Here is a 22,625-nt window from a genome sequence, read left to right on the forward strand (position 1 = left end):
ATAACCCCTGCGACATCTCAAATGGCACAGGGAACTTTTGTTTAGACCCATTTGGGAACTGAACACTACATGTTTGCCAGCGGGATATTGAAGAGATCAATTCTCCTGTCTTGGCTCATTCTTGCATCGCATTCCCTCTCTCCGCAGGCGTGAACTCTCCGTGCTGCTCTGTGCCTGCTCTCCTGCCCACAGCCCGGGGAATAAAACATATGAAAATAGGCCAGAGTAAGCTTTAATTTGGGGGAGGTGAGAGGGGTGGTGGAGAACCTCTTCCAGGGAACAGAAGAGCAGGCTTGCATACTTTCTCTATATTAATCTCATCACTGTTCACTCAGAGGGAAAAGATATCTGCTTAAGGAATTGTGCATGCTAGTTCCTATTGTATCATGGGTTTTCCTTGGAGATGTCCAAAGCAGAATCCAGTCTTGCTTAATTTGTGAAATTTGACGTGATTACAGACTGAGGTGGATAAGGTTTGTGTTTAGGGAGTCTTGATGGTATCTCTGATGATTGTAATTCTTCATCCGCCTCTCTTTCTTGACAAGATTGTATAAGAGTGAAATAAAAAATTGCTTTATTCTTCTTTTCCACATTAAGCAGAAAATGGCTTTCCTGAGAGTATGCATTTGCACTGGACTCAAGAAAACAGACCCCTGCAGAGCATGAAATGACACTGGGGAATATATTTTCCTTGACACACTAGGTATTTTTCATCTGTCTGAGGCAGCTCTGCACCATCCCACTCCCTCCTTTTTTTAACAAAGTTATGCAGTACTTTATATCAGCACTCATCCTTATACTCTCCTTAAAAAGAAAATGAGCACCAACAGTACAGAGGCACAAATAATGCTTATAATAATAAAAACAATATGGTCTCAAAGAACCAAGCACTACTTGGAAAATGGTATAAAAAATTACAATGCTCATATAGTTTCCTGATGCCCAAAATTTCACATTTACTCAAGAAGGTGTAAAATATTTCCTATAAACTGGCTGAAGTTACATGAAATCTAATAGTCTGATGCCAATCTAATAGTCTGATGCCAATCTAATAGTCTGATGCCCAAGGCAGGGCTAATAAACTTTCCCTCCTTCAGCCCAACAATTCTACTGCCTGAATAAGCAATATTCAACAACTACCACAGCTAAAGAGCCTCCTGAATATCAAATCCTCATCTCCGACAAAATAACTCTCATTGAGGCAAATATTTATTCTGACTGGCATATATTTCTGTTCAGATCAGCAATTTGCTATTTTTCAAATCTGACTCGATGTGCAAGGGAATGGTTTTATATTTTTATGATAGGGAAACTGCTTCCAAAGCTCTCCACCTTCTGCATTAACCTGATCTGTTCAGCTGCACAATATATTGGTTAAGATGATTACGAGTGAAACAACTAAAGTTATTCTGCCCACCATCGATATTAAATAGTGCATTCAGAGCAAGAGCTAGAAATAGCATGCTTCAAGAGTGGCTAAAATGGAACAAATGTTTAAAACTAGTATGTAGCTAATGAACAATGATATTCATTGAAGTACTTCTCAGTCAGACACTGAGATAAAAAGCTTGTTGTTGAGCAAATGTCATTTAAGTTATTTTGGGAGCCCATGTAGATTGGTGGTGGCATGAGGGCCATGACAAGAGTCCCTGGTAGTCGGTGGCTTTCATGGGGTGATGGAATGGACTATATGACCGCAGCTAGAGGTCTCTGTTAAGAGTTGGTTTGGTCCCATCTTAGTACCTACAAATTTACACATCCTGGTTTGAACCATTTTATTTTCTTTTTAACCCTCAGCCAGGTTGTTATAAAAAGAGCATCCATGAAAATGTCTTCAGCTTGATTAAGAAACACATCCCAAGTTTTTACGATCTTAATTTTGAAGTTTAAGGACACCTGAATTTGGTTCTGTATTAGTAAATGAAAATAAAAAAATACCACTATATTGATACTCTATTTAAAAAGTATCCAACATTCAGCAGTCCCAAATGGTTTCAAGAAGTTTCAGATACAAGGGATGAGATTTGAAGAATTTTAATATATAGTTTAGCCTATTAGACAAGATTTTAACAAATTACATTTGGATTAAAAGATCATCTATTCATTTATTTATGCCTTATGCTTCAGCTTTGGTCTTAATTCTGTCATAATGCTAGAGAGAAGAAAAATATTTTAAGATGGACAGAGATAGGAGAGTAGGAGAGAAAATGAAGAAGTTTATGAACTGTTCTCCGTCTCCCACCCTGTAGAAGAAATGCACGCTCCTATTAAAACCCTGTGGCACCCTGATGCGACTATCACTTCAGCAGCATCTGGCAATCTCAGGTAGAGTTTCTTGAAGACTCAGATCTTTCGGCTTCTAAAATAGTAACAAATAACCTAAACCAACAGTTTTCTGAATCACCATACCAGGCAGAAGCAATCCGTACAGGGAAGCAGATTTTTTGAGGGATTTTGTATGCATGACACTGGAGAAATGCTGTGGCATTTGAATCACTAATACACATCTGGTGAAAAGGTTCCTTCATTTGCTGTGTGTGTTGTTTTAAAGTAAACACACAAAGAATTCGACAATTTTAATCTTCTGTTTATCTGAGAAACTGGACACCTATTCCTTATACTTAGAAAGAGATTTCCTGTCAGCGTTCAAGAATTTCTCTCTTGACCCTGAGCAGCGAGAGAAGCAGCCTGAGATATATTGCAAAGCCAAATGTTTAAAGTTTATATCAATATACACGTGGGACAAAGGTAATTTACTCAGTGAAGGAAGAACCCCCTGCTACATTTAATCATGCCCAAGTACATGGGAAAGTGCTGTTACGGCTGTTGTTTCTCCCTGGCTTTTTAACCCAGCTATTGAGAAGCCCTTTTCTTCTCATGAAACACCTTAAGCCCAAAGCCTAATTAAACTAGTAAAATGCCATTAAACCTGGTGAGCAGACTTCTTTCCAGCCACTACAGTTCACAGTTAGATTCTGGGTGAGGGTAGAGGAAATCAATGTTATGTTCACCCCTTAATGAGAACATAAACACTTCCACATTAAAAGATTATTTTCTTAAAATCCCCACAGGTAGGTGGGGGATTCACTTCACTTGTGAAAGAACAAAACATAGGAAAGAAAATAGTGGAAAACACAAAAAAATTTTGCCTCTTATGAAAAAAAAGTATCTTCCCTTCACCACAATCTCAAGCAAAGCCAGAAGGGGACAGAACAAAACAGCACATATATATATGTGATTAAAGCAACATGGTCAGGGTGAAATTCAGAGAGCAGATTTGCTCTTTTTAGAACCACAGGAACTAGGCTCGTTTCAGTGTGTCCACGCAATAGGTAATACAGACTCGAAATCCATGACAAAGAGATCCACATCAGAGTCAAACACACACTTCAGCTACTTTTGCTCATCAGATCATCAGTGAATACAAACAGGAAGGTCATGGCAGAGGCCAGTGGGACTTTGTCACCTCTGGCCACATGACAGCCTTGCTGGTTGCATTCCCTATGCAGAAAGAGCAAGCGTGCACTTCAGGGGCTTTTTAGAGGGAAAAGCAAAAGTGAAGTATCTGTGGGAGACACCATTGGCTCTTCAGACGGGAAGCTGCATTATAAATGTCTGATATATCAGCCAGGAGTCTCATACTTGGCTGTGGATCTGCTGATACCACGGTCACCATTGGACATTATTGTAGTAAGCACTTTGTTGAAGAAACTTTCTCTTCCTCACAAAACTCAACTATCGTGTAAAGCAAGAAGGCAGCTGCTCCTTCCAGCCACGTAATTTGCACAGGATGACTCTTGAGTTTCTCCTCAAGTTCCCCCTTTGGACCAGCAACTCACCCTTTGTGACCGCAAGCCTTATTTACATCTGCTTTTGAATTATATCTAATTCACCTTAGTTCAAATTAGAATGAAATTATTTCCATTTAGGTGTAGGAAACCAGACGTTTACATTCCTCCAGACTTATGACTTTTAAAATGTGTAAGGTCAGTGTAAAAGCATTCCTCAAGTGGCAATGACATCCCTGTTAGGTCTGGGTTGGGTTTGTTCAGGGTTTTTTGTGTTTTGGTGGGGTTGTTTTGTTTTGTTGTTTTGTTGTGTTGTTGTTGTTGTTTTGGTTTGTTTTTTTTTTTTGTTTTGTTGTTGTTGTTTTGTTGTTTTTTTGTTTGTTTTTTTAGGACTAACTTAAATATGGTGAAAACAAAATTTCTAAAGAATGTTACAGGTAACAATCTAAGTTCACTTTTCCTGAAAGAGGTTATATTTATTTTTCCCCTCCTTCTTTGTATTTGCCATGTTGTTTATAGACAGTTTAACTGTTTTCCTCAAAACATAATTAATTGGCACTGTTCCTCCTGTGTGGGTTTACCTCTCCTCCTTTTTCATATGAAAAACAAAATCTTTCCCCTCCCTTTTTTTATCTTAAATAAGGGAAAATATTTTTAATTATGCAAGTTACTCTATCCAGAGAGACCAGCAGCAATGCAAACACCCCTAATGATGTTAACAAGACTAGCAAAAGGGTTCGTTCATGTGGAACATCTTACAGTAAAATACCAAAATTAGATGTGGTCTTTCAAATCAAGTAATTTCTTTTTAGTCAGCTAACAAGATTTGAATGCTGGTTGCCCTTTAAAAAGCAGTTATTCACAAAGCTATGCAACTCAGCCTTCACAAAAGCACTAAGGTGCTTGACTTTCTTTCATTAATGTTACATGTTGGGTTTTTTTTTCTACTTCACTAACATTTCAAGAGAAACAAAGTGATTGTCATGTGGTACACTCAGTCCTGGAACTGCAGCACAGCTGTTTATTCCCAGACTCTGAGCATTTTTTAGATCTACACAGCAGTCTGTATTTTCTCTTAAGGGAATTGTACATCTTACCGTAAGCAGATATAGTTTCCATATTCAGTTTGCCTATTGTATGATACTTGGCTGTAAGAAAACAGATATATGCTTTATCCTCTTTCTATTGCCCTTTTTACCTCAAATTAAACTCCTCTGGTTCAAGAAAATAGGACAAAAAAGCCATGGCAAAGAATCACAAAATTACTCCATTTTGCATTTCAGAAAAATCAAAATGACCAAACATCTGCTTCAGACACCCTCTACTGGAAAGCATCAAGTTTATCTCTCTCCTCCTGAATTAAGTGATCACGTTTAAGGGGGGGCAGGGGAGAGAATGGGAAGCAGGAACGTTTAACTCTCCAAAAGGACTGGTATCTGTTCTAGAAATCATTGTCTTGCATTTAGGGGGAGGAAAAGATTTGGTGATTAAATTATTTATTTCAACAAAGGTGGGAAACATGCATCTGACTTCTTTGATTATTAAGCAGCAAAAAGGACTCTTAACTCACAATTCTGTGGCCACTTGAGTTTAGGATTAAGCCAGACCTAAAGGTTTCTTCCAGGAAGGTGTAAATGTAAAAATAGGGACTGCAATAAAAAGACTTAGCCATGATACACACAAAGAGTAACCTGAATCATTTTCCCCACAGGTGAAGAAAAGGTTCTTGAAACTTGACTAAAATAAATTAAATCTGTACATTTTGTGTAATTCTCACGTAACAAGTATGCTGAGGGACGGCTACAAACTCTGTTAGTTTGCCCAGTGCAGGATTTTGTTCTGTAAAAAGATCTCTTCTGTCATTAAACTAGTAAATATCTACTGAATATATTCACTCTGGTCTGAAACCTCTGTGTAGTCAGATGGAGTCGCTTAACTCAGTGGTGGGCAGGGCTGCCCTTTAAGGAAAAGTTGAGAACTTCCTCTCTTCAGAAGCAAATTCTGTGCTACATTTTGGAAGTGTTGGCCTATGTTTTCATCATGGTAAAAGAAAAAAAATAAAGCTTAAATTATATAAATAACAGTGGATCTACTACCACTGCTTTAAAAACCTACATCCCATTAAACCTTCGGAGAAGCTTCACACATGTTTTTCATCACATAGCAGTACCAAGACATTTTGTCCTTAAATGACTAAAAAGACAATTCTATCAAGCTTCAATCTATAATTAATTCTCTTACTTTTCTACTCCCAAATAAAGTATTAAGATAAACAGCCTGATTTGGTACTAAGCATTGTTCATCGTATGCTCTCCTTGACGATACTACAGCTTTCAGAATTCTGTTTGACGTGCATAATGTACTGTATGTGAGGCAGTGAATTACATTCCTTTCTAAGAGAACATGCTGAATTACTATTTCTTTCCCAAGACTCAGAGGTGAATAATTGCACCTGTCCTCCTTAAGCAGACAAAAGACATTAAGTAGTGGCCAAATGGAAAGAAAGATTTAAAAAGAAAATCACTTAGATTTGGGCAGGAAAACAACTCAATCCAACCTTTCATCCAGCTCTATACAATATCAGGATTTCTAGTAGTGCAGCTTCTGAAGAAAGGGAAGCTTTCAGTCAAAGAAAAACTACCCTGATAACAAAGCAAAAATTGAGGTGCTTGCTAGAAGTTTAACAGAGCCTACTTCTAAAATAAATCATTGCCAAAACAAAAAAATCGGCTGCACATCTAGGTGTTCGTGGCCACGCTTTCTCATTTACATGATACAAATGAGGAAATAAAGTAGGATAGGGAAACAAATAAGCTGTGTGGTTCTTCCAAGGCCACACAGAGACACAGTAGTAGAACCTAGCATAGAGCAGAAGTGAATATGCTGGAAAATACCACAACCTAGATGATGTGACAGCCTTCACACTGTTTGTGACCCCGCTGAACATAAAAGCCAGGTTTTGCTCTTACGAACTGCAAGTGCTTAGCAGAGAGATCCGCAGTGGCTCTGGGTTCATCAGAGCTATGCTGGCAGACATCCAAGGAAAGGTCACCAGGACAGAAGGACAGAGCCGCAACAGGGCATTGCCTTTGGTGCCAGGAGATTCCTAGCACCTGACCATGCCAAAGGGCAAATGCTTAAAAAGAAGAGAAAAAAGTGCCCAAGGTGAAATTACTGTAAAGAATCTCCATAAAGATCTTTGCAATATTTCCAGGCCCTTTCAAATTTTTTCTTCTTGCATCGAAGCTGCCTCTACACCCAAGGAAGATAGCTATTTGTACATGAATAGACCAAATGGAAAATATACCGCTCCTCATGGAATGTAAAGGTTCCATTTGGCAAAATCCAGGCAGTCCATCTTGCAGCTCTAATGAGGAACACCATGGAAAGCTATACTAAAATATTGACATCCCCCCAAATAAAATAAAAACAAAGAAACAGAGCTTTCGGAGGGAGGTGCCATTGCAGGAAGCAGGTCTCTCTTCACCAAAAGCACCAAAGTCTGTATTTAGCATCCTCAATGAGAACCTGATATTGCACAGAAAAGAGACACTGATTAAAAACAAACAACATAACTAACCATACCTGTTTCCAGCTAGAAGTTTTGGTCTTCAAGAAACGCCTCCATCACCTTATAGTTACATGTTTGGGAACAAAATTAAACTGCCTAGCTATAAACCTGGAAAAATACAGAAAAACACCCTGGTTTGACAGATAAGGCACCAAGCTGAAATTAAAGAAACCCAAAGCCTACTGCCATTCTTTTCCTGCAACAGCTTCATGACCTTGGGTAGATCCCTTCTCTTGGTGCCCCAGCTTCCCTTCCTTCTTTCTAGTTACATGCTTTGGGACAGGGACCTGCTTTTACAGTATGCTGGTACAATTCTGAGGTCAACAGAGTCCTGTCCAGCAAAAAGCCAAGAGAGCACTGTCATGAGCTGTGCCATGAGTAGCAGAAAATAAAACCAAATCCACCCTGCTTTCTTGCTGATTTCTGTTTTCTCTCTCAGAAACTCCAGCTCCCTCCTTCATGTGTCCTGTGGAAACCCCTTCCACACAATGCTTCCAGTCTCCCCAACACAGAGTAAGTTCTCCCACAGCAACCTTCATCTTGACACTCACCCAAAATAGAGAAATGACTGGAAAATAGGCCCAAGACAGACACACAGATCACATTATGTCCCAAGGTGCTTCTTCTAAAGGAAACCCAGCTAATAAAAGCAACGGCAAACACTTCAACAAAGGTGACAAAGATCAGAATTCAGATTGCTTAGCAGATTAATCATGGGCACGCACAGAATTCTAGGATTTTGACCATTTTTAGATCATTTGCTATCAACGAAGTGTCTAAATTGCTGGTGGAACATATGCTAGAAAATAGCAGGGGACAATCTTGCTGATCTTTGGTCAGCATTTGGGTTTCCAGTAAAGCAACAACATTTGAAATTTGTTAAGGGTAAAAACCTGAAATTTCATCATAAGAACATTTCAATGTTGACAAATCAGAACTTCCCACAGACATGCATTTCTTCCAGCTCCCTTTGTAAGCAGAAGTTGCTGTTGACAGTGCTGTTGTATATCATCTCATTTGCAAGACTGGTGTAAATAGGACCTCAAGGCAAGGAGACGGGTCTAAGTGCAGAAGCAAAAATTTAATCCCCTATGCCTTCAATAAATGGTGTAGTTTTATATTAAATCGAAACCCACAATTAAAATAAAGAGAGAAAAGAAAGACTCCATCAGCAAAATTATTTGAAGCAGTGTTTGTTCAGACTAGTCCAAAACTCTTCACCCTTGGGGCTGTAATACAACAAGGAAGACTCTCGAGTGTGTTAATTATTTAAAATGAAAGCAACACAGCTGCTGGCCTTTTGAAATAATCAATCTCTCAAAAAGTGTCAGGTGTCTCCAAAACATGTGACAGGTTGGCAGTTTGTAGCATCTACTCTTGAGCCCTAATATGAGGATTTTCTCTGGAGCCTGGAGGAACTCATCACCTTTAGTAAAGACAACCTGTCTGGCCCACTGCAAATGAGCTAGAGAAGCTCAATGAATACCACTGACCTCCTATTTGTTGAATTAAACAGAAAACCAGGATCAAAATAAACATTAGAAGCACGTATATACATATATATATAGACACACAAACACACATATGTGAATGCAGACACAAATACATGTAGAGATATGTATAGACAGATATATATCTGTAGATGTAAATTATAGACTTTTACTGAGATCTGTATTTACCGTCTCCTACAGGTCTATTTTACAGTCTAAATTTAGGGAATTTTCTCCTCTTCTTTAAAAAAAAAAAAAAGGAAACAGGGAGCATCTGGTCTATATTTTCCAAGTCCATTCAAAAACCTTCATTCTGCGTGTATATGCCAGTTCAGTACGCAATAAAAATGTACTATCAGCAAGAAAACTCCTATAGAGTCTGTTTGTAAACAAAAACTTCCCTTCTCCAAAACAGTTGATCTTATTAGCACTAGGAAGTGGTGAGAAACTTTTCAGCAGTATATATTTTACCAACACTGTGGATATATAATTATACATATTTTTTGGTCTTTTCAAATATTTAAATTATATTTTCCACCACTAAATCTTTATTATTGAAAGTAAGTGCACAGCAGTTACATACAGAGGACTTTTTCCAAACTTGTACATATTAATAGTTCAGAAAAATATATTTTGTCCTGTGGTTTTTGCTGAAAATTTGAATTTTTTAAAATACAAGCTAGAGACAAATCTATAAAAGATGACAACAAATATCAACCCACAATATCCTTTAATTAATCTGTTGAAAAAAAATAACACTACATAATATATGTGATGTATAAATGAGTAGCGAATACAGGAAAAAATAACATTAAAACAACACTCACACATAAAAATCAGGATTCTGACACCAAACATCTCCAAACTTAAATTTTGGTGGAATTTTTCCATTTCCCCAGACTTTTGAAAAAGATTTGTTGCAAGTCAGTTTAAACATTTTGTGTTATCAGTGCTCTGCACTCTGAGAGGTCCTGCCATTTCTGACCAGGGCAATCAACTTCAAACTGTAATTAGCATCCACCAAATGTCCTCCAAAAGGAAAACCTCACTTGATCAGCCTGTACCAGGGCCTTTCACACAGTCCATGTTGGCCCTCCGAGGTCTGTCAGGCTGCACCCACAGAGTTGTACCTTCGCAGGACCCAAGCATAGCCATGGACAGCATTTAATACAATCATCGCAGCATCATAAAAATAAAACTACTTTTTGAAGTAAAATACAGGAAGCTAATTTGGCTGAAGTCCTATAATACCAGTGACTTCTCCCTACAACTCTTTACTGAAGTTCAGTTTCAAAGGTTAATACACAAAACGAATACACTGGATACCTCAAAGGCTGAATGTAAAACACATTCATGGATTTTGTGATTTTTTTTTTTTTTTTTTCCTTTAAAAAAGGCCTGGCCAAGTTTTAATGGGCTGTCACACACGAATGATTATGAAAGCACTACAATGAACTGAGCTGATAAGCTGATCTGATCAGAACTAACTGCATGTGATTGCTGCTTTGAAAAGCTGGCCTAAAGAGGCAGCATTGAAAGCAATCGCACAACTCACTGGTACTGCTTGCCTCAGCTATAAGTAAGCACAGATGGTGAGAAAAGTTAATTAAGAGACATATTTGTTTGGGGGTTTGAAATTTCCACCCTCTTTTCTCCAAAGAAGCCAGCCATGGTGAAAATGTGTTTTACGTTTGTGGCCTAATAAGTTCATGTTTTTGAGGCTCTGTTCCTGTAGATGGAGGTAATAGATAAACAGAATAAATAATTTATGTCAGCAGTTAGCATATGGATTTGCACTTGATCCCTAAGCTACTCAGTGCACCTGATAGCTACAACATTGTGTCAATTAAAAATATTCCTTTCTCCACAATTCTTCATTTACTTTCCTCCTACCCAGTACAGCTTTTCTCTTATACCACAACTGACTCTCAGCAACGGAGATGTCATCCTTTTCATTCTCACTTTAATGACCGCCTCTTGCATTTTCTCCCTCATTTCTTCTTGCAGTATTTCATAAGGAACATATCAGCAATTACAAAAAATAGCTTCTAGTGACAAACTCTTTTTCTCTCCTGGTTGGGAATTTTCTTTCCCACCTCTCTCCAGCCCACACTTGAGATTTCCCCAGATTAACTAATGGGCTTCTGAAACTGGCACTATAACAGCGCTCTCTAAAGTCATCACCATCTTTAGAGAATCAACAGACATCCCTCATACTTTATATACTGTGACCAAAGTGTCATGTATAATAGCAGACATGTTGTTCAGTGGTCCTCCAACAGTGTATGATTCTTTGGACCCATTTCCATGGTTTTTACGAGAGGCAACTATAATGATATTTGCCTGTAGCATCAAAGAAATACTGGCTGAAGAATGGTAGAGATCAATCTCACATGAAAGGCCCCTGCAAGTAAGAAAGGGTTAACACTAAGGACAGAGGAAAGCAAGATTTCAGAACTTCAAGTTAAATTGAGAGGTTCCTAGAGAGACATTTCCAATTCATGCCTACTGTACTATTTAGTTCCTTCCCCATCATTGCTGATTATAAGGATGTGCCTGTGTATTTGGAAGCTTCTTCATCTCTAATCAGACCAGCTCTGTTCTATGAATCCACAATCCACTGTTCGTGACGTTACAAAATGAATCAGGCAGGAGGCTCAAGCCAGATCAGAAAGTGACAGCTTCTGTTTAAACAGATATCTCAGAAATTAGTGATGACTGAGGACAGTATTATACTGCATATGCATTTAACTCTTAGCACTATCTCATTCTCTAAAAGGAGGTGCAACAAAATTACCCACTGGAAAGATCTTGGTATAAAAAAAAAAAAGAAAAAAGAAATTGGATTGCTGATCTGTTCTACTCATATATCCAGAGAATTAAAGGCCTGTTTTGAGCAGTACACCCATGCTATACATATTGTACACTCCCTGGATTTAAGGAAATTTGCTTCATAAAACATTAACTTTGCATTATAGTGTACTGGTCACATAACTTATGGTCTATCTTTAGAATCTGGCAAGTGTCAGTATATTGCTTCTGTCAGTCTTATTTCTGTGCTATAGAACCAATTTTGAGTAGGATATTGCACTTCTTACAAGAATGTGTTCCCTAACTAGGTTTATATTTCAGATGACAGGATGACATTAAAAGGCTAGAGATCAACACCAAAGACCAGCCTTGCAGTGAGAACCTTCGTATGTCATTCTGCAAGGATTTTAGCCAAAAACTTGATCTGTGTACAGAAACAGATATATACAAACTAATAATTTAGCCAGTAGATATATATGTGTACATATAGAAATTAATAATCATGTTTCACATTCCCAGGTGGTCCCTAAACATTGTATTATCTAATCATATAAAAATGGCAGGTTTTCTTATTTTATAAATGTATACAAAAATTATTTGTTTAAAAAGTCAATCATAGAGAGCTCAGTACAGATGTTAATCTAATTTGTGTGGTAATGATCGAAACAGTTGGTTTACATAAAGCATTACAGCTGTTCAGTACTGCAGTCCTGCAATTCTGTCACCAGCAATGAGGGTTACCTACCTGCCACTGGAAATTTTTGCGACGGACTCTGCATAGTCATGCTGACAGTCTATAGGACCTTCCGTTAGTGCTGCCCACAGTGAACAGCCTTGCTCCCTTGCTGCTTTTCTGTCCAAGGATTGTCAATGGGAAAGTGTAAAGGGAGCTATAGCTCCTTCTACTGGGTTCCTAAGATTAGAGATCCTACTGGGGCTCAGAGAAGAGAGTGAAAGAAGACCAGTAGTGTCTCATAGAATTCTGCATTTTTTTTTCTTTTTTAATTCTGCTTTGTACATTCCATCTAACAGCATAATTTCAGAAGCAATCATGCATTAAAAGAAGTTACCAAAAAGAAGCCTGGGGACAGACTGCTGGAATAGGGACAGAAGTACGGCTAAGCAAATTGATTGTCTGATCCACATATGACATCTCAGATGTAACAGCTTGTAAACATTATCTGTAGAGCTCCAAATAATAACTTTAGAGATTTAACCAATCATGCTTTGAAGGCTGTCACTGATCTAGTGGAGCATGACCAAATCCCGTTAGAGTGCAGACTAGATTCTAGCGGAAAGTCTTACGTATGCTGAGCTGCATATCTAGACAAAGAGTGTAAAGGCATCACATATGCTACGGAGATGTATGCACATGAAGAAATTAATACATGCAACTAAATTCTTGGACCCATGGGCCTGCAACAAAGGTTTCAGTCCCTGCAGGGTAACTCAATCTGTAGCAGTACTGTGTGCTTCATCAAAGAATATCACATCGACAAATTCCTTCATAAGCAAGGGCTGACTTCTGCCTAAGTGAGTGTGGCAGATATCCGTGACTGCTACATGAATGTTCAAGAAAGACGTAAGAGACTCCCTTACGGTTTCAACTGAAACAGTCAAAAGCAGATGAGGTGCCTCTGATGAATCTGTGTTTTGTTTGCCCACTTTACACATGTACTTCTTTAAAATTTCCGCATAATCTAAGCAGTCATTTGTTAAAGTTAATTCACTGGACAAGATTTCTTAAGTTCTGCTGAAATTCTACCATCCTTCCAGTAAAATGTGGAGAAAGGGAAATGGAGTCTTTGAGACACTGGAAGACGCATGAGTAGGAAACCTGCACAGTTGTGAAAGTGCTCAAAGGACGGTTCCTATATTGCCCAGTGGGGACAATCAGAATTACTTCAACTATTTTTTAATCTTCCTTTTTATCTTCCTTGGATTAAGAAAGTTCAAGAGGAGAGCATGTTAGATGGCTAGGTGTCTCCCATTCTGGGCACTACATGCTGTAATTCTGTGGCTACAAGCTTCTGCATGTGAATGCTAGGGGAATTTCTAGCCCCCAATATCAAAAACAAGTCATCATATGCTTTGTAAGGGCCATTTACCACATTGTCACTCTTATTAGTGTACACAGACCCTACAGGGTATCCTCCCTCCCAGCATAGCTATGAGAGGTTAACATCTTCTTGTTTGTTCAAAAACTGAATTGCACTGTTGACTGGGAATATATGTAGTCTTTCTTTTTTTTTTTTTTTCCTTCTCTTAGATAGCTCCAAGAGCTGAAAAATTACTCTGTCTAAACAAACTTCCTGTTCTTGTCTTTCCTAGGGTGGAAAGACTGCTTTTAATCAACGATTGCAGCACTATGGAAGAGAGATGCAGAGTGCAGAGAGATGCTCTCAGATGAAATAAAAATCCCACCTTTGGCTCAGACATATTTCTCAGGATCAGCCAGAGTCATAAAGGTCTCTTAACACTGCACTTTGTATGATATTTTTTTCTTTCATTTATTAAAAAAATGAATTAGAGCTTTTTTTTAGTTACATTTGGCCCAATTAACATGAATCATTTTTGTCTCCTACAGCTTTTCTCCACACAGGAGAGAAATCCAAAGCTTTTCTCTTGGCTCTCTCTCCAGGGACTAATATCTTTAAGTACTTCGAGGCCAGATCCAACTCCCTGACATTTGTTTGCCTTGAACTTGCAAAGTGCTCATAAGTTTGTTAGCCTCCAAAGCTTCAAGAAACTGCAATGATCTTTAGACATATTCCATGTGGGAGGTTTTGCAGAAACAGCTTCATACAGCAATAAAACCTACAGCTTGTTCTACTGAACCTGTGTCAGATGAGGGCAAATAAAATCCTCTGAAGTATTGTAGATATCAAGTTGAGCATGTTACACTGGGAGGATTCACGAATAAAGGAGCTCCTCTATATCCAGCTTTTATTGTTGTCATTTGCCATAAAAGTGTCAGTCTGAACCCAGCTTAAACAAATCTAAGTTAGAAACAGGAACCAGACTGATTCTAACTTTATCATAATACACTGCAACAAATATTCAGGCAGATACTAAGGCATTGTTTCCTCTTGGAAACTGGACCTTCATCTGATGCTGCAGGAGGAGCTGAGTTTGCTGGAGTGCCTTGCCCTGGTCCCACTCAGAGTCTCATCCTCAGAGCATGCAGAAGTAGGGAAGGTATGGGAAAAGTATGTGATTGCAGTGGTAGACGCTGCAATGGCAGCAAACCTGTTACAGCTTCTTAGCACCGGTCCAGTGATCTGCTGAGTAGCACCACAGCAAAGCTCCTCAGAGGAGCAGGAGCCAAAAAAATGTGCCAGTTTTTCTAAACAGTTGAACTCAGGGTCACTGAGGGCAGGACTAACTGAACATTTTATTTATCTTATCAACTTGGTTTTGGCATTTCTCATCTGCACAAAGGTTTATGCAACTCTGGTTATTCTGAAATCTCTACTTCCCAGCAATCAACAAAATCAACTTCCAGATTAAAGTATAATTTCCAATGACAACATATTAATGGGCTCGATGGAAACAAATATTGTCCAGGTAAAGCAATTCTAGTTGAGGTACCATCAGCTTTAGTCTAAACAAAGAAAAGAGGCATTGTGGAATTAGACTAATAAAGAATCTCGTGCCTTGACTGACATTTTAATTCATATGGATACAAAGATGTCTCCATTTTTAAACCATCTTACAGGCAGTACACATTCTTCTTGTACACTCTGTTGCTATGTAGAGTCAAAGCCTGACTCACAGAGAGGGTAGTGTTTATTCTAAATGATCAAAGCTAAGGAGCAGTCAGTACTTGAATACCCACAGTTTAAGCTAAATTAAGCTGTGTAGGGACTCTTTTTGAGCCATCGTTCTAAACACGGAAAATATCTGTGCCCTTCTGATGCCAAATACTGGTTTTTCCCTCAACAGTTTTTACCATTTTCAATGACACCATAATGGAATTGAGCAAACAGCAGAATCCATAGAGATGTTTAATTTGCTCCGAGATCTGACCACCTCAGAAAAGATATAAGATTTTACAAATTTATTCTCCTCCTTTATTTCAATTACCGTGTTAGTGCTTCAGACAATTCCTAACCCAAACTTTTGGCCAAAAGTCTGTTGGCAGGTAAGATGGCAGGTCTAAATCAAATCGCAACGACCTTGCAATAAAGATTGCATAGCACAATTTCCCTTCTGTAGTAAGAGCTGCACTTTCTCCTATTTTCCTACTGGAATTCACCATAGGATGACGAAACTTCGTTACATACACTTGACAGGATGTTAAGATAGTATGTTCTTTAAGAAGTTCTAACAATATCCAAAGCTAAGTTCAAATCCAAACATTAAAACAATGAAGTGTAGAGTGGGAAAAAAGGAAAATTGCTTACACTAACAATGTCTTACTCAGTTAACTCTCTCAGAGTCTTTCAAAATCAGAAACTGAAAGAAGGAAAAAGTTCTTCTATAAGCACGCTGCTACACCAATATGACAAAAACCACCATGGAACTTCAGTTGTGACTCTTTCATGGTTGTCAAATTAAAACACACAACAATAGTAAGCCCCCCTCCCCATTCTTTTTGGCCACCCGTTCATGGAAATTACAGAAGACCAGTAGTCTTTGCCTAGCAACAAGATTGCATGTTTGCTACTGATCACAGCAATGATGAAGTGGTGAATATTAACAAATTTAATGATGGGAAGAGATGCCTTCCTTCACTGACTCATCCATACAATTTAAAATCTCTGAAATAGAATAACTCATTCATCTAACAGACTCACTAGAAACAGAAAAAAAAAAAAAGAAGCCATCAATAATACTGCTTTCCAGCCCACATCCCTGACACTGACACTGAAACTCAGGCACACTACAGTAATTTCATGCAAGGAGAAGGATTGCTAAATGTACAAAAAATATATGTACTTCTACTGAGCCATGAAACTTCCATATCTGCTCACGTCTTAGACTCATTGTAATATTTTCTAGAGTTATGGTTAGTACACATGAGCTGTTCTGACTGCTGTGGGACACAAAGAGCTCTGGTGAAGTGTGCTGAACTGTCAGCCCCTGGGCACCTCCATCTCCCAGGGAATCATACAGCTCATTTAGGTAACTGCAGAAAAGGTTATAATTACTTACAGCAGGATGTCCGGTACAGTAGGTGTAGCTAGCATGGGACTGGTAGTGCAAGCTTGCTCTTGGAAAGGTGTATGTATTCCAGGCAGGTTGGCTGCTATTCCACTGGGAGCTAAAGCCAGGGCTCATGGTCACTCTCGATTTACTGCTTTGGTATGTTCTCACTGTGGAGCTGGACTATCAAAAAAGAAAGAAATGCAATGTAAAAATAGCTTTTAGAGTAGAATACAAACAACGCAGCTACACATCATCATTATGCATATACATGCTGCCACACGGTCTGGAATAAACTTGACTGTTTCCTGTAAGGAACTAAGAAAAGCAAAAAATTTATTGCTTCAAAGATATCAGTGAAACAGTTACACTGCTGTAATGCCCAAAAAAGACTGATGACTGTTAGACTTCAGGCTGGGATGTAAATCAAATGGGCAACAGGTAAGTGATAGAGATAAGGAGATGTTCTGAAACCATCTTACAAGATTAATAGTTGAAACATCTATGTTAATTTAGTATAATGAACTAAACACTGGCATTTATTGAGCTCCTGATCAGCTATGTCCATTTTACAGTAAATGGCAATTTGGGGCCAGTGTTTCGATAGATTTCTTGAAGTCTTAAAATCCCATCTAGTGGCTAGGTAAGGTCAAGCCTTTATAAAGCTACCTCTGCAATGCAACTATATAACCTTCCAAATAGACTATGAAATTTCATTACATTTTTAAATTTCTTAAAATGTGAAACAAAAAACCCCCAAAAATATATATATATATATTTTTTAAATTTAATTCAATAAGTTCATCTGAAAGTAACCCAGACTATGGATATGTAGCTCATGACTTCCATTCTTTCTCTCTCTCATTTTGTTTTATTTTAAATGCAGTTTTCTGCTTCTAGTTTTCTTTTTATAAAAAAAATATTCCTAACAAATGCTTGCACTGATAGGGGTAGTTTATTAGGAAAAAAGCTGATTCCTAAAACGAGTAGAAAATGCATTAGCAGTGGATGCATTTTTAGCAGATATTTAGGTTGGTCTTCAAAGACATGCAAATGTACTCTTCCTTCCATATTCTGTTCTGCATTTGAGTTTTGCTTGCTTTCTTTTTATTGGCAACAGTGTTTTCAATATCCCATGCAAATTTACACCAGCTAACTCTAATCAGTACAAACCCAAAACTGTTATTTTTGAAGCATTACATTCATGAGGACCTTAGTAATACTACAATGAAAACTTGAGAAATATGAAGACAAATAATATTTCTTAGAAATGCTTATAAATGTCCCTGTTAGTAAGCTGATGCTATCAATTTCAAAAGCTATATTCAAGAATGATGCTTCATTTATTTTTACCCTCCTTTCAAAGACAGCTTTTATACATGGTATACGTAGCATTAACCAAATATCAATATGGGCTACCATCGAACAAAGTATTTCACACAGTCCAAGACCATCCTTACCCTGAAGTACTTGCAAGATAAATGAGGAGGTCAGGAAAAGGATGAAAGAGCAGATTCTGATGCAGAAGCAGAGAAAAGAGCTTTGTAAACATGACTTTAAGTTTCATTTCAATGCTTCAGCTCAGTTTCATTGGGAGAGGATTAGTGAAATGGAAGGAAAAGGGGACAGGGAGAAGCCATACAAAAAAGAGTTTTCAAGGACACATTCTAGCTATAACAATATATACCCTGTATAATCTTTCCCATTTTTAATACCATATTTAGATGAGCTGCTTGTAGAAACTACAGGCCATACTGGCATTGGCTGAACATGCCCTCTTTATCTCATTTAATTTTCAAAAGTTTAAGTACACAAAGTTTGCCTCGGTTATCAATTGCTGTATAAACTTTAAGTTCAAGAAAAGGCCAAATGACTTCCTGCATGTGTTTATTTCCTGCGCCGCCGATTAGGAAGCCTGAAAAGAGCAGTTTCCGCTCACCAGTTCTCAATATCTCGACGGATTCGCCTCCCGCCCCCACCCCTAAGTGAAGGATTCCTGCGGTGTGATTTCTAAAGATTTAACTTACGACTAGCTGAACACAAAGCATATGAATGAACACTAAAACCCACACTAAACTCTCATTAGTCACCGTGTGTGACAAGTGGTTACTTTGTTCTTACAAAAGGCTTAAAGGAAAAAAAAAAATAAAAAAAATCTGCCCCTACAGTTAAAGAGCTTTATTTGAAATAAATCTTTTTATATGAATTTAAATCATGACAAATCAAAGAGGAGAAGCTATGGCTACAGCTAGGAAAAAAAAAAAAAAACACCACAGTTTTAATGTTTTGCATTTGTTTTGTTTTTTCTTTTCTTTCCTTTTTTTTTTCCTTTGCCTTTTACCCTCTTTCCCCAAGGAGCAGAAACTGCATTTTTTTTTTCCTTTGACATATTACTTATCTTTCAGATCGCTCCTCAAAGACAAATCTCTCTCTCTAGGCCCTCACAGACTTGCTTCTACATGAGAGATGAAGACTAGGTTTTGTTTCGGACAGATCAAGTAGGTTTTCAGCCACAATGTACTCCTCTGTGTACATTTCTCCCCTTTATAAACATCAGGTATTCAAGTGTAGCTGCTTATTAACTCCTCTTGAGGAGTTCATCCCCGGCTGAATATTCTGTGAGTATTGAGCTGCTGTATTCTAACAATAGCTTTGCTCCTTCCTATTATTTCTGATGGGTCTGCATTGTATGGACCAGTGGAAAATATCTGTAGCTGATGGGATGTGAAGATGCATTGTCAGCTGTGATAATTGTTAACTGATTATCTGCACTGTGGCGGTGAACTCTACTACGGTAAGGAGAGACGTCCTGTTAGCACTATACAGACGTGTACAATACCCATTCCTGTATTAGAGAATAGGAGCAAAAATAAGCCTGTTTTTTAAAATGCTTGTCTCAGATGCTGAACAACCTTCTGCCTGTTGACTGAGTTTTGTTTTGTGCTTGTGTGCTACAGAAAACACCTTCCTGTATCTACTAATGTGCTGGCAGCACGGTTCAGCCCCAGAAGTAAATACAGGCACAAAGATGAGCCGCTCTGCCCCCTTTCTACTCCTCCACCCAGCTCCCATCCCATGGTGGATGCATTAGAGAATGATGAGCCATTCAGACCATCAAGGATGTGCTGGGTGTCTGTCAAGGTCTTTTTAACAAAACCAGGACGTTGTCCTACCTGTGCAGGTCACTTGGGATGCAGAGGCGGGAAGCAAGACCCCATGTACCCTGCTCCCTCTTGGGGTGGCTGGGAGGTGGCTGGAATTTTCTTTTCCTTGAATAAATCTCACCAGTATTCTGATGCAATCTAAATTTGAGATCAGTAATATGTAAATGTCTAAGCAAATTTTAAAATATGACCCTCTTTTTCCTGTGCCTTGATTTCTCTGACTTACAAGTATGGACAATCTTATTTTAAAACTTCTACACTAACCTTTTCCTCATGTTTGTAAAAGTTTTGAACACTTTTGGACAGAAGAATGACTGAAGTGCAAAGTATTATTATTATTATTATTATTATTATTATTATTATTATTATTACTATTTCTTGAGCTTAAATCCTTTCAGTTCTTAGTTCTTTTAATAGCTGATACGTGAAGTCTAACAGTGGAAAAAAAGAGAACATAGTATTTATGGAGCACTTTTTATCTTCAAAGCACTGTGCAAATGCAAAACAGTGGCAAAATTTATGACTGGTGCAACATTTCCAACTTTTAAAGCATTTTATACTAGATGTAAGAACAAGCAGACACTCCTGATTTGATGTGAATACAGGACACCCTTTGACTAGAACATTAAGCAACATAAATAGTTCTGACATAGTCTTATGTCATCACACCAGTGGCTCTCCACATTTTGCAATAGAGTCGTCATGAAGTAAACTAAGAGGAAAAATGTGCTAATTCTGAAATTCTACATCATGTCAAATGCAAGCCTGACTACCTCTATCAGACACTCTTCTGCCAGCTATTCCAAAATGTTGTGATTATTATTGGCTTTGTCATTCCAAAAGGAGAGGCTCGATATTCTGCTCTACCTCACCCCTCTACTTGAATTGACTTTAAAAAGACAAGTTGGATTAAAGAGGTGTAAATAACATCTGAATTCAACCTCCCACTACCTCATCTTTTAAAAGCAACTTCCCAGAGCTGTGATGTCATTTTCTTAGCCCACACAATTTGAGCTACCTCCAGTCCCTTGGATTTTGATTACAGAATGTTTCTGTCTTCAGCTCCATCTGGGGTTTTATTTCTGAAAGGAATTGTTTTTGAAAGGGTGTCCACCCTTTTCCCCCTCTCCCTCCAAGGGATTTGATAGCCCTTATTTTGGATGCCAAAATTATTATGAGAGTTGGGAAAGGCCACGTACAGAAACTGCCATTCTGAAGATATGGTTTGCAGGAACTCAGTATGCCTGTACTTGGATCAGACCATGATGCAAAGCACAGTCCTCTGCTCTTAAAACTTTGGATGCTTTACAAGATACTACTGTTCTCATAGAAATCAAAGTTTTCCTATAACCTGGGAAAGTCAGAAATGAAAATAGCTGCCCTGGAACATTATTGCATGAGCTAAAATGATGTATTTGTTTTCTTGCTCAGAGAAAATATGAAACTGGCAACCCAAATCTGAAGTTAGTTCATCACAAAATCCACCTGAGAGACCTTAAAGACTGTGGTAATTGTAAAATTGAAGAGGGAGGGGTATTTTGGGGTTGTTTTGAAAACTAAACATGGAAGATATTGCAGATATTTTTTTTAATAGCAGGAAAGATGAATTTTGTGCTGCTACTTTTCTCAACATAATCTTTCACTATAGCTTGCAAATCTTTTACAGTCTAGAACCAGATTCCATCTGTTCCAGTAAAAAATGAGCTCTTAATACTTGGCCACTGCAGATTTTGAGTTTATCAGGTTTGTCTCATAACCTTTATGAAAAAAAAAAAAAAAAAAAAAAAATCAGAGACATGATCAAATTCAAGAGAAACATTGTTTTTCCAGGCATGGGATTGAAACTCAATACCCTATACCTGGAAAAACAGGATCAACTGAGAGAAATGGCATTCCAGTGAAACCGCAGAGAAATGATGAGGCTATATTTCATATCTCAGCATACATGGAAGGCTATAGCTCATCCAGAGGATCCAAGAGCACTGAGCATTAGCCCACATCAGGCTAAAACCCAGGATGTGCAGCCCATCTGCCTCCTCCCGGTAGGTGGGAGAAGAATGTTCTCCTTGGGCTGGCTGTGCTCAAACAGGGTGAAGGGGACTCAGCCCTGCAGGACACAACCAGCACAGCTGAATTACTTAAAGCTGGGACCCAATCAGAACGCTAAGTTGAGAAACTTTTTAGGATAGATCCCAAATTATCTAAGTAACTCTTGAGGAATGTATTCTAGAAAAAGAAGTCTGCCGCTCATTGTTATTTTTCCTCAGAGTTATGCCTCGAAAACAAAATATATATGGTTTTCACACTCTTCTGGTTAGAACTCCTGTCATTTCCAGTGACTCAACACAGTAATTCATGTTGTACTTTTAACTGTTACTTGAATCCTAAGAGCATTTTTTTCCTGGGCAAAGTATGAAACATTGCTCATGTAGTTACAGAGAGTAACTCCAAAAATGACGGCCTTCAGGTTTTGAGGAAGAGGCCACAAAGAAAGAGCCTGGTTTTCTGCCATCTTATCATCCACATCAGTGCCAAGGGGCAAAGAATCAGTAACAAGAGACAGGCCAGTGACAGTTCAATTTAAAGCCTCTTAGACACCTGTGTGGAGGACCTGGGTGTAATCAGAAGTTGCTGTTACCTGATGGTTCTCTAG

General features: G+C 38.3%; 1 protein-coding gene across 3 annotated transcripts in view; it reads right to left on the bottom strand.

The window, feature by feature from the left end:
- RBMS3 (RNA binding motif single stranded interacting protein 3) overlaps positions 1 to 22,625 on the bottom strand; it is a gene marked incomplete at its 3' end in the record, with an annotated part of 709,654 nt that overhangs the window by 478,387 nt on the left and 208,642 nt on the right. For all 3 annotated transcript variants that reach the window (XM_082045370.1, XM_082045371.1, XM_082045372.1), the window contains one exon: positions 16,818 to 16,991. In XM_082045370.1, coding sequence (XP_081901496.1) covers positions 16,818 to 16,991 — 174 coding nt within the window. The remainder of the gene's footprint in view (positions 1 to 16,817; positions 16,992 to 22,625) is intronic.

This window comes from Streptopelia decaocto, assembly GCF_964273445.1.
Source record: "Streptopelia decaocto genome assembly, chromosome: 2".
NCBI lineage: Eukaryota > Metazoa > Chordata > Aves > Columbiformes > Columbidae > Streptopelia > Streptopelia decaocto.